Here is a 10,645-nt window from a genome sequence, read left to right on the forward strand (position 1 = left end):
CACGACTACCTTATTTCTCCGAGGATACTACATAAAGGTAACATGCCAAACTTATTGAGGTATGTTGACTTTTGTTTTTTTGTACCTTTTTTTTTTTCTATGTTATTTTTTAATAATATAAAAAATATATATTACATTTATTGCATAAATGATAGTTTGTTCTTGAGATCCACAACTTATTAATTGGAATGCATATATTGGAGCATATATCAAGAAATAAGGAAAGGAACATATAAGAAGGACAAGAAAAATGGAGAGAACTGATCCGGACTCGTAAGATCAAGCTAAAGCGCAGTCTTCTCTTTCTATCTTTTTCAGGTGGGAGGGTTTGGACACCCCAAACAACTCAGCTAACATTGTCACATCCGGCGAAGAAAATAAGCCGTGCAAGGTAGCAAATTTATGTTTAATGTATGGAGAGTGGGCACATTTTGCGGTTGGAAACAAACCCTGCGATTCAATTATATGAAATCCCATATCAAATGGGTTTGGCTTCTTGTGTCCATAATTAATAATATTTGATTGGACTAAATAATCCCAAAAGATTCAGTAGATTTACTTGGAATATTTATTAATAACAAAGTGATTAAATTAAGAGTAATGTCAACACGATCACGAATGATTGACATATAATCCTTTACGTCCATCATGTATACCTCTGACTTCCAATTTATGTTTAACATATGGGCACATTTCGCAGTTGGAAACAAACCCATTTGAAATCGTGGACCAGATAGACAATCCCGTATCAAATGGGTTTGGCTTATTGTGTCCATAATTAATAATATTTGATTGGACTAAATAATTCCAAAAGATTTCTTAGATTTACTTGGAATATTTATTAATAGCAAAGTGATTTAATTAAGAATAATTAATAATATTTGATTCAGTAGATTTCTTCCCATACCGATTCAGTAGTTTCTCAATTCCAAAATTCTCTGATTCCTTACTTTCTCTATTACTGATACGTAAATATGTCCTAGAAGTAATGTCAAAACGATCATGTATGATTGACATATAATCCTTTACGTCCTTCATGTATACCTTTGACTTCCATTCATTTTTATCTAATAAGGGAAGGCAGACAAGTGTAGGTTCTCCCCAACCTCATTCCTTTCCCTTTCATTTTTATCTAATCATGTATGATTGGTCGGCGTCTCATACCTTTGAAAGCAGCTAGCATTTGGAATCGCAAGAATAGCGAACTGAGCGAGCCTTTTATGATACTTTACATGTGAGGCTAGAAAAGATTTACAGAAAGGACCGTGGCCTACTTTTTAGAAATTTTGAATGTCCTCCATGCTAGCGATATACACATACTTGAAACTCAAATGCTTCACGCAATAGCTAATACTCATCACTTTTTATTGTTAAAATTTTTTTCTCAAAACACCAATGGGATCTAACTTAATGAAAAATAACATTGATTTACATAACAGTATTCTCAAATTCGAACCAAAAAAAAAAAAAAATCATTCTCCAAACAAAATCTCATGCAATTACAAAATCAAGCCAATTTTTGGATCAAACCAAAGAAAATTAAAATTAAAATTCAACCGGATAATAGTTCCAAAACTCATTGAAAAGACAAAGGAAAAGATAAGAAAGTTTCACTAAAACCACGGGTCACTGTTATGCATTATACTCAACAGTACACGACAGAACGCCGACATCAGTAAAAGTATGGGTCTTCTTGGGCGGTACCGTATGCTCTCTTTTTTCTTTTATTTATTCGGTCGGGACCATAGGACCACAGGCTTGATTGACATGAAAAACGTGCACTGGTTTTGAAATTCACGTTGATACATATGGCTCAATCATGTCCATGGGGTGACCTACGTACGTATTCTGTGTCTGGAGAAGATGAAATCTCTATGGCCAGAAATGGCTGCATCCTCCATCCACCACTACTATTATTCAACAAGTACACACACGTGTTAGGCATGTATTGCTTCTGTTAATAGAACTCTTAGTCTGAGGTTAAGCTTATCTGAAATCAGTTGATCAATTACGTCTGAGCACTAGACAAAAATTCTCATATTCTTTAATTTCTCCATCTCTTTCCTTTGGGATTCTCTTCTGATACAAGTCATTGACGAATAAATACCATGCGAAAAAATAAGTAGATATTCAAAGTTAGGTGCTTTGGCTTCATTATAAATACTTCAAGGTTTTGTTCAATTTGTCACACTGCCAAGAATTGAATCAAGAAAGCCAAAACCCCCCAAAAATTATGACAATCAAGTTTCCAAACTCTCCACTAGTGCTGCTCATCCTCTCAATCCTTTCATCACTCTCAGTATCATGGGCAACTTCAGAGCCAGTTCCCATTAATGGCTTTCTCCAATGCCTTCCAAAACAGTTTCATTCTGGCCACCCAATCTTTGAAGCCGTTTACACCCCTCAAAACACCTCTTTTCAATCCATTTTGATGGCACGCGTTAAAAACCTCAGATTTTCAAGCCCTACTACTCCAAAACCTCTGGCCATTGTAGCAGCCAAGCACGAATCTCATGTGCAGGCAACTATTGTTTGTGCAAAACAAAATGGACTGCAAATTAGAATCCGAAGTGGTGGCCATGACTATGAGGGTCTATCGTACGTATCGCATGTCCCCTTTGTCGTTCTTGACATGTTTCATCTCCAATCCGTTAATGTTAGTGTCAAGGATGAGAGCGCTTGGGTTGAGTCTGGAGCTACTCTTGGCAAAATTTATCATAAAATTGCTCAGAAATCCAAGGTTCATGGGTTTCCTGCTGGGGTTGGACCAACTGTTGGTGCTGGTGGCCACTTCAGTGGGGGAGGGTATGGGAATTTGATGAGAAAATATGGCCTTAGCATCGACAATATTGTCGATGCTAAACTAGTTGATGCAAATGGTAGAATCCTTGATAGAAAGTCTATGGGAGAAGACATTTTCTGGGCCATTAATGGAGGTGGAGGAGCTAGCTTTGGAGTCATTCTTTCATGGAAACTCAAGCTTGTTCGAGTTCCAGAAAAAGTGACCGTGTTCAACGTTACAAGGACTTTAGAGCAAGGCGTTACAGATGTCCTTTATAAGTGGCAATTTGTAGCACCCGTGCTCCCTAAAGACCTCTTCCTGAGAGCAAGGCCAGAAATCGAGAATAATACTGAGGGCAAGAAGATTGCGGAAGTATCATTCATCGGTCAATTTTTGGGACAAACTCGCGAGCTTCTGCCTTTGATGAACGAGAGCTTCCCCGAATTGCGTTTACGACGAGAAGATTGTCATGAAGTGAGTTGGTTTGAATCTGTTGTATTCTGGGCTGAACTCCCACTTGGAACCCCAAGATCTATTTATCTCAACCTGAAAAACAAACCAATACCCTTCTTCAAAGCTAAGTCTGACTATGTGAAGAAACCAATTCCAAAAAAAGTTATAGAATACATGTTTAAGGCGATGCTTGAGATAGGGAATATATGGATGGAATGGAACCCTCATGGTGGAAGAATGAGTGAGATTTCTGCGTCAGCAACTCCATCCCCTCACAGAGCTGGAAACCTATATTCGATTCAATACTATACGTCGTGGTTTCAAGACGAAGGGATTGAGGCCACCAACAGGTACATTCACTTAACAAGAAAGTTGCATGAAAAGATGACTCCGTTTGTCTCCAGGAACCCGAGAGAGGCCTTCCAAAACTATAGGGATCTCGACATTGGCGCCAATCTGTACAACCAAAGTAACCTTCTAACTGCTTCAGTTTACGGAAGCAAGTATTTTGAAGGTAACTTCGAAAGATTGGTGCGTGTGAAAACCATGGTTGATCCTCACAACTTTTTCAAGCATGAACAAAGTATCCCACCTATTTAGAGAGATTGGAAGGTTTAACAATATGAACATGTATGAGTCTGGCTATTGATGCTTGTAATATTGATTTGATGTATTGGAAAATAAAGCATAGTCTACAATAAGAATAATGTTCATTCATAAAAGGTGACAATAATGTTCTTAGCAATCAGCCAACAACGTCACCTTATCCACACAACCTCTACTATGACGGCTATGCCCGATATTGGGAAAGCAATATATGTCATGCGGTTTGTATGTAAGCAGTTAGCTATTACTCAAATTTTGAATTGCTTCACCTAATAATAACCTAATCGTGTAGAATATTGCTTAACCTAATTCCTTTGTCATTCACGTTTGATATGCATAGGCTTGTTGAAAGAGGCCCCTTACAACTTTGCAATAATGTTTTTTGGGACATGGAAAATTTACGTCGTGTAGCAGTTGTACACACCCCCTCTCGTATCTACACATCGTAATTGCTTGAGGCCCACGGCCAGTAATGATTTAACAATTATGGATATCATTTGTGAGACAAAAGGTATATACATACAGGAAGGTTCTCAAATAAGTATTTTATATGAAGAATTAATTATATATTTTTAATTCTAACTGTTGAATTACATGTATGTTGCATATTAAATCTACTAATACATCTAATAACCGTAATCTAACAGCCGAGATTAGAAATATGTAACAAATACTTATTGGAGAATCTCCCTATATATACATATACAGAAGAGTTTTAGTTGAGAGATTCCTCAAATAAATTTATTTGCAGGATACCTTCTAGGGCCTACCACACATTGTATTTCAATGATCCGAACCGTCTAATTTTTAGATATTCCCTCAAATATTATCTCTGCAAAAAATCACTTGAATCCAAAACCATTTGACCACTCAATTAAATGGTTATTACTATAGTCTTTTCTTAAGCACCGTGTTCGTCTATTTTGTTGGTCCTAACTAGATCCCTTAATGATTTTCAATTTGCCTGATATTTTGCAAAGATAATATATGAATGAAACTTGAAAGTTGACGGTTTGGATCATATTGAAAAAAAATACATAAGGTCCCTAAAGAGTGTCCCTCAAATAAAATTATATGAAAAATCCCTCAATAGAATGAATATATATATCCTTCTTTCAAAGGTTGGACAAAGCTGTAATCAAACTATAAAATCTTGCAATCTTTTAAGCAATATCTTTGCAACAATTAGAGGTCTCAAATAGGTCAGACTGGCAGAACACGATGCAAGTCTAACCCATTTAAATGGGACAACCGCATGGCCTAAGAAGGATTATTGGTGAACCGTATCAGGCACATCAACAGAACTTAGGTCTTGATGGGCACAAATAATTAAGTCCAATGGGTAGTGTTATATGAACGTCCATGATGTTTCAAAATTGGTTCTCATAGTACGTAAGTAGTATGGTATAGTGAGGGTCTTAAATAAGAAGCCGAAACATTGTTTAAAATAAACTTCTCTTATAAAAATAGCTCCAAAATCTTACTACTTTACAATAAATAAATAAAGCTCTATCACTCTCATCAAATTTAGCCTCAACTGGTTTAGTCCTTGTCTTACCCATTGATTTATCTGAAAAATTAAACAGGGTGAGGGGTGAACAACCATCGCTCAGTAGGGACATGCATGAGACCTTACCACAATATATTGATATAACTAAATTAAGTGACATGCAATCACATAACATATAAAAAAAAAATAATAATGCATGAATGAGCTTCAATTCTACTCCCGTTAATTCATATAATTGGACAAGCAGACTTGTGTAACATCCCGGCCCAAATTTAAGTATTCGTTTAATTGAATTAATTAAATAAATTATGAAATTACAATTTTGTCATCGAGGATGGGGTTATTTGGGTCACTTTTTAATCAGGAAGGATTTTGAAGAAATGAATGACACCATGACTTAGATCGCATCAATACGAGTTCATAGACACGTAGTGGGCTCAAATCAAAGTTGTAACGAAGAAATTATAAGCTACGAAAGCCCAGTAGCATAATCGTAAATACTTCGCAATTTTTTAAAACCCAGATTTTTTCCTTCTCTCTCTCTCTCTCTCTCTCTCTCTCTGACAGGACCCGCCCCGGAATTTCCCGGAAACCAGAGCCGACCCCGTCTTTGTTCCGACATCACCCCGATGCCGGGCCCACTTACTAAAAACCGAGACTCTTTACCAAAATTTTGGCAGAGTCCCCCCTGTAAAGTTAAGAAACCCAACAGATTTCAACCTGCATCAAAATACATGACAATCCCAACCAGCAGCATGCTTTAAAGCGAACAAACAATTTACAATGAAATGGCCTCAGGCCTCACAAATCAAACCCTGACAGGGCGATAACAGAGCATGTCTAAGAACTTCACTTTCAACAAAACAGAGTTCAAAGGAAATAACATGAAGAAAGAGTCCTACGAAGGCTCAAGGCTCGGAAGCGCACGATCCGGCTGTGCTGCGAAGCTCAGTCAACTACTGGCTAGGGGCGCAAAACAGAAAATTGTGAGTGGACAAAAATCAATTCAGTTCAGTGTAAACCAACATAGTATAACCCCACCGTTTAGAAAACCATGCAAGAAATTCCATGCATCTTAAAACCTTCATATATATATATATATAATATATAAAAACAAATCAATACCGGATGCCAAGTCCAAAATCCAAAAAGAACACTTTATAACACCCACCATCCAAAACTTATAAGTCCCACAACCAAACTCTCGAAAGCGTACCCATTGGCACGACCGGCAAAGAAGTATCCTCACCGAAAAACATGGATGAATGGATTATATATATAAATATATAATATAAGAGATATATATAATATAAATATGACCATCACCTAGTTGTACCGGGGAAACAATCCAACCGGGGGATTGTTTGACTAGTCACCCTGGCAGAGTCCCCATGATGAGTCCTCAATCCACCATGTGACTAGGGAACGAGCCGTCCAACTGGGGGACCAACTCTCAGCCAGCACGTACCGTCGATAACCTCAAAACCCGTACGTCTGTGATTAGTCCTACGCGCGCAGACTACCCAATCAAGGGTCTACAGCAACATCCCGTCAAGGATGCCCCGGGTTCCGATTCTTCCAAGTATCTCAAGTATCCGTATCCAAGTTCCAAATCAGGGGAGGTACATAGGGTAGTGCTTATAGCACACCAAACTGACATTCTATACTCACCACTTTCCACAATCTCATCTCAACAACACAAGTACCTCGCACATAACCAAATATATATAGAAATCCTCAAATCCATATATTCATACTCAAGATACTCCAATATGTTAAAACCCAAAAATATATTTTCAATGCTTCATAAAAATATCCCTTTCAACAATTGAATAAATAATATATCCAAAAATACCATTTAAAACGTCATGCATAAATTTCCCAAAATCCATATAAAATATACTTTCATACCCAACTATGCCAAAGCGCTATATAGACATCAAATTCAACCCATGAATATAATATATTCAATAAATCGTTAAAACATTATGCATAAATCTTTCATTAATAAAACCATGCATAAGATTTGAAAACAAAATCCACTCACAAGTAGTCCCACGCTGCTTGACCCTGAGAGGGTCCCGCCTGCTGCGTATGCGTGGTCGGAGTACCTAATTCAGAATACGTATACGAAATTAGTACGAAGCGTTTCGAACGAGTACTTTGAATTAAATATCCTAATTTCCCAGGTTCTTAGTAAGTGTACTAGGAACGCGACGTTCTAAGGTCCAACTACCCAATTTGGATGATGGAACAGCTTCGGGAGACACTCGGTCAACTGACGGTCAAACTTCCCAATTCGGGTCAACCGGGCCCACGGGACCCACGACCTCCATTTTACAATCCGAAAGTTCCTAAAGGTTCCACAAGGTCTAAGATACCCGTCTCGCAAGTTTGGTCCGAAACGGATAGTTAGATCGCTAACGATCGCACGATCGGACGGTTAATATAAAACACAAACTTTAAGTTATTGAATCGGAACATCCGGGGTTCCGATTCACAATCCGTGAAGTCCTATACGATCCTAGGAATACCTAGAACAACATATTTTAATTCGGGAAGGATCTAACGGTCGGAACCTATCGAACCCGGATAACGCACAATATGCGAAAATCCGTTCGATAGTCAAACGACATCCGAATTGAGATTCACGAAATCCTATGCGCTCGTGACAACCTAAGGATCTCATCGGGTTAATTTGCAGCCTCACCATCCTTGCCCACGCGCCGCCACACGCGCCGGCAGCGCGTGGGTGTGTAGAGAAATTCCGGGAACGGAAAAACTCCACACCCGAGCTCACCCTTCCGGCTACAGATTCTACTCGACGAGTGGAACACTTTATTCAACTACACCAAGGTCCAATTCGGACGGCAAGTGGCCGGAATCGACGTCGGAAACTCACGGTTTAACCCGGAACTTCACGGCTTCGATCCGGCAACCACCGTCGACATCGTCATCGCACCACCTAGGAAACAGCTAGAAGGGAAGGAGAGCTACCTGTTCCAAGCGACGGCGCAGCTCGAGATGGCCGGAAACGTCGCCGGCGACGTCGGCAGTTTCAGCCGATTTTCACGTCGTCGCCACCGCCGTTTGCCGGGTTTTCGATCGGAGAAAAGGGGTGGGCTGGGTAGAGGAGGAAGAGAGGAAGCTTTTGCAAGAAACGGCACCTCAAACGGAGGTCGGACGGCGAAGTTCTCGCCGTCTGAAATTCCGGCGAAAATTCGAAACGGGGAGGGGGTTCAGCCGCGCGGGGGAGAGAGAGAGAGAGAGAGAGAGAGAGAGAGAGAGAGAAAAGTCAGATATTTTAACCCAAACTTCGAAATATTTACGGTTTTGCCATTATCGATGTTTTGATCGTAATTTCTTCGTTACAACTCCGATTCAAGCCTACCACGTGTCTACGAATTCGTCTCAGTACCACCTACCCAAAAATACCAGTCGCTGCCCCAAACACTTTCCGGGCAATAAAATGACCAATTTACCCCTACCCTAAGGGTAAATTCGTAAATTCACTTAAATAATTTAAAATAGGAATTAAATTCGGAGTCGGGGTGTTACACTCTCTCTCTCTAGCGAACAAACACCCCCGTGGAGTTTTGCAGCTGGTGGTGTTTGGACCACCACCGCCCCCACAAGCCACCCCGGCCACAAGGTCGGTACCAAAAGAACCAGCACCCCGTCACCTTCCAGCCCCACCCCTCAGTCACCGTCATCCGCCGCTTGGATAATTGGAAAAAGCATAAATATGGTCAGTTTCTACATAAAGTTTTTGTCATTCATTCCAGCGATTTAGGTCACCAATTTCTTCGATTTAGGTATGCTTTTCATCCTTTCAATGTGTTCTAGCTAATGGTTGGGTTGATTAGGATCAATTTCTGCGTTTTGAAACTCAAATTATTGCTTAAAGTTTGGTCAATTTTCGGCTCGTGATTCCAGCAAGTTCCAGTCATTTTTTGGCCATGGTCCAAGAACAAAAGTTGCTCCACTCATTGTCCTGATCATGTATGTATAGGTCTTGATGGGCCGTTTGGAGATTTTTGGATCACCGGAATTACTCTGTGCACCCACTCGCTTCCAGCGCGTGTGGCGGTGTGGCTGGCCTTTGGATCCTAAAATGATCCTCATGTCATTCCGAGCACAACGCTATACTCGGATTTGAATTTGGTTATCGTTTGACTGTCGATCGGATTACGCATATTGGGCGTTATTTTGGGTTTGATATGTTTGGACCTTTGGATCGATTCCATTTTCATATATGTTGATCTAGGCATCTCTAGGATCGTGTAGGAATTCACATATCGTGAATCGGAGTCCCGGATGCTTCGACTCAATGATTCAAAGATTAGGTTAAACGGTAATTGTCCGATCGTGTGATCACGAGCGATCTGACTTTTCGATTCGGACCAAACTTGTATGACATGTATATTAAACCTTGCTGAACCCATACGAACTTTCATATCTGAAATCAGAAGTCGTGGACCCGCTGGCCAGGTTGACCAATTTTGGGCAGTTTGACCCTTTAATTGACCGTGAGTCTTTTGAGGTGGTTTCACCCTTAGAGGAGTACTAGAACAACCTTATTAACGAGTCTGGATTGTTATTTGAGTTATTTTGTTTATGTTGGGATTATGAGATTATTTTATTATTTTAAATTGTAGGGTTATCGGATGTTATGTTGTTATTTGAAGTTATGCAATATTTGCAATTATGGAATATATGATTTTGGGATACTTGATTGATTTGTTTTTAAGTATACTTCGTTCTTCTAATATGGAATTTCTTGCATAGTGAGCTTTGATTGAAAATTGATTTAATATGGGTTAATGAGGATATGGGATCTCTAAGGGTTATTATTTATCATTATTTAATTTTATTATGATTATTATTAAAGTATATGGATTAGGTGATATCGGGTTATTTACGAAAGTCTATTATTTTAATTGTGGAATTTAGTATTTTATAGAAATTAAGTGTAAACAAATTTTGATTTCTATTTGAATTATTTTGGGTCTTTATAGAATATGTACTTGAGAGTTTATTTTCTATACTATGCATAAATATTTGGGAAAATTGAATTAAGGAAGGGAATATTATTTGTATAATATTTATATAAGGGTTACGAACTTCACCATCATATGTACCTTCCTTGGTCACTATACCCACACTTGGCGTTGGATTTTCCTGTGTGTGGGCTTCCTTGGTTACGGATTCTAGAATTGATGGATATTTGGAATTGTTGATATGGTTTGGATATACCAGAACCCAGGAACCCTTGACAAGGTGTTACCGTAGAC

At 39.1% G+C, this 10,645-nt stretch overlaps 1 protein-coding gene and 1 long non-coding RNA gene across 2 annotated transcripts; one reads left to right on the forward strand and one right to left on the reverse strand.

Annotated features, from left to right (window-relative positions):
• Positions 1-2,167: 2,167 nt before the first annotated feature.
• Positions 2,168-3,968, forward strand: LOC117624654 (berberine bridge enzyme-like 17). Its single transcript, XM_034356033.1, has one exon. The coding sequence runs from the start codon at positions 2,234-2,236 to the stop codon at positions 3,833-3,835; it is 1,602 nt and encodes a 533-aa protein (XP_034211924.1). The 5' UTR covers positions 2,168-2,233; the 3' UTR covers positions 3,836-3,968.
• A 2,328-nt stretch (positions 3,969-6,296) lies between these two features.
• On the reverse strand, positions 6,297-8,565 carry LOC117626304. The gene is made up of 3 exons (XR_004585536.1): positions 8,349-8,565; positions 7,399-7,462; positions 6,297-6,314 (listed from the first exon to the last, which is right to left on the reverse strand). It is a non-coding gene; the product is annotated as an uncharacterized LOC117626304 (long non-coding RNA).
• Positions 8,566-10,645: the final 2,080 nt, after the last annotated feature.

The sequence above is a fragment of the Prunus dulcis genome, chromosome 4, assembly GCF_902201215.1.
Source record: "Prunus dulcis chromosome 4, ALMONDv2, whole genome shotgun sequence".
Taxonomy (NCBI): domain Eukaryota; kingdom Viridiplantae; phylum Streptophyta; class Magnoliopsida; order Rosales; family Rosaceae; genus Prunus; species Prunus dulcis.

Excerpts from the sequence above, each read along its gene's own strand:
- LOC117624654 (XM_034356033.1), top strand. The coding sequence starts at position 2,234 with ATGACAATCAAGTTTCCAAACTCTCCACTAGTGCTGCTCATCCTCTCA.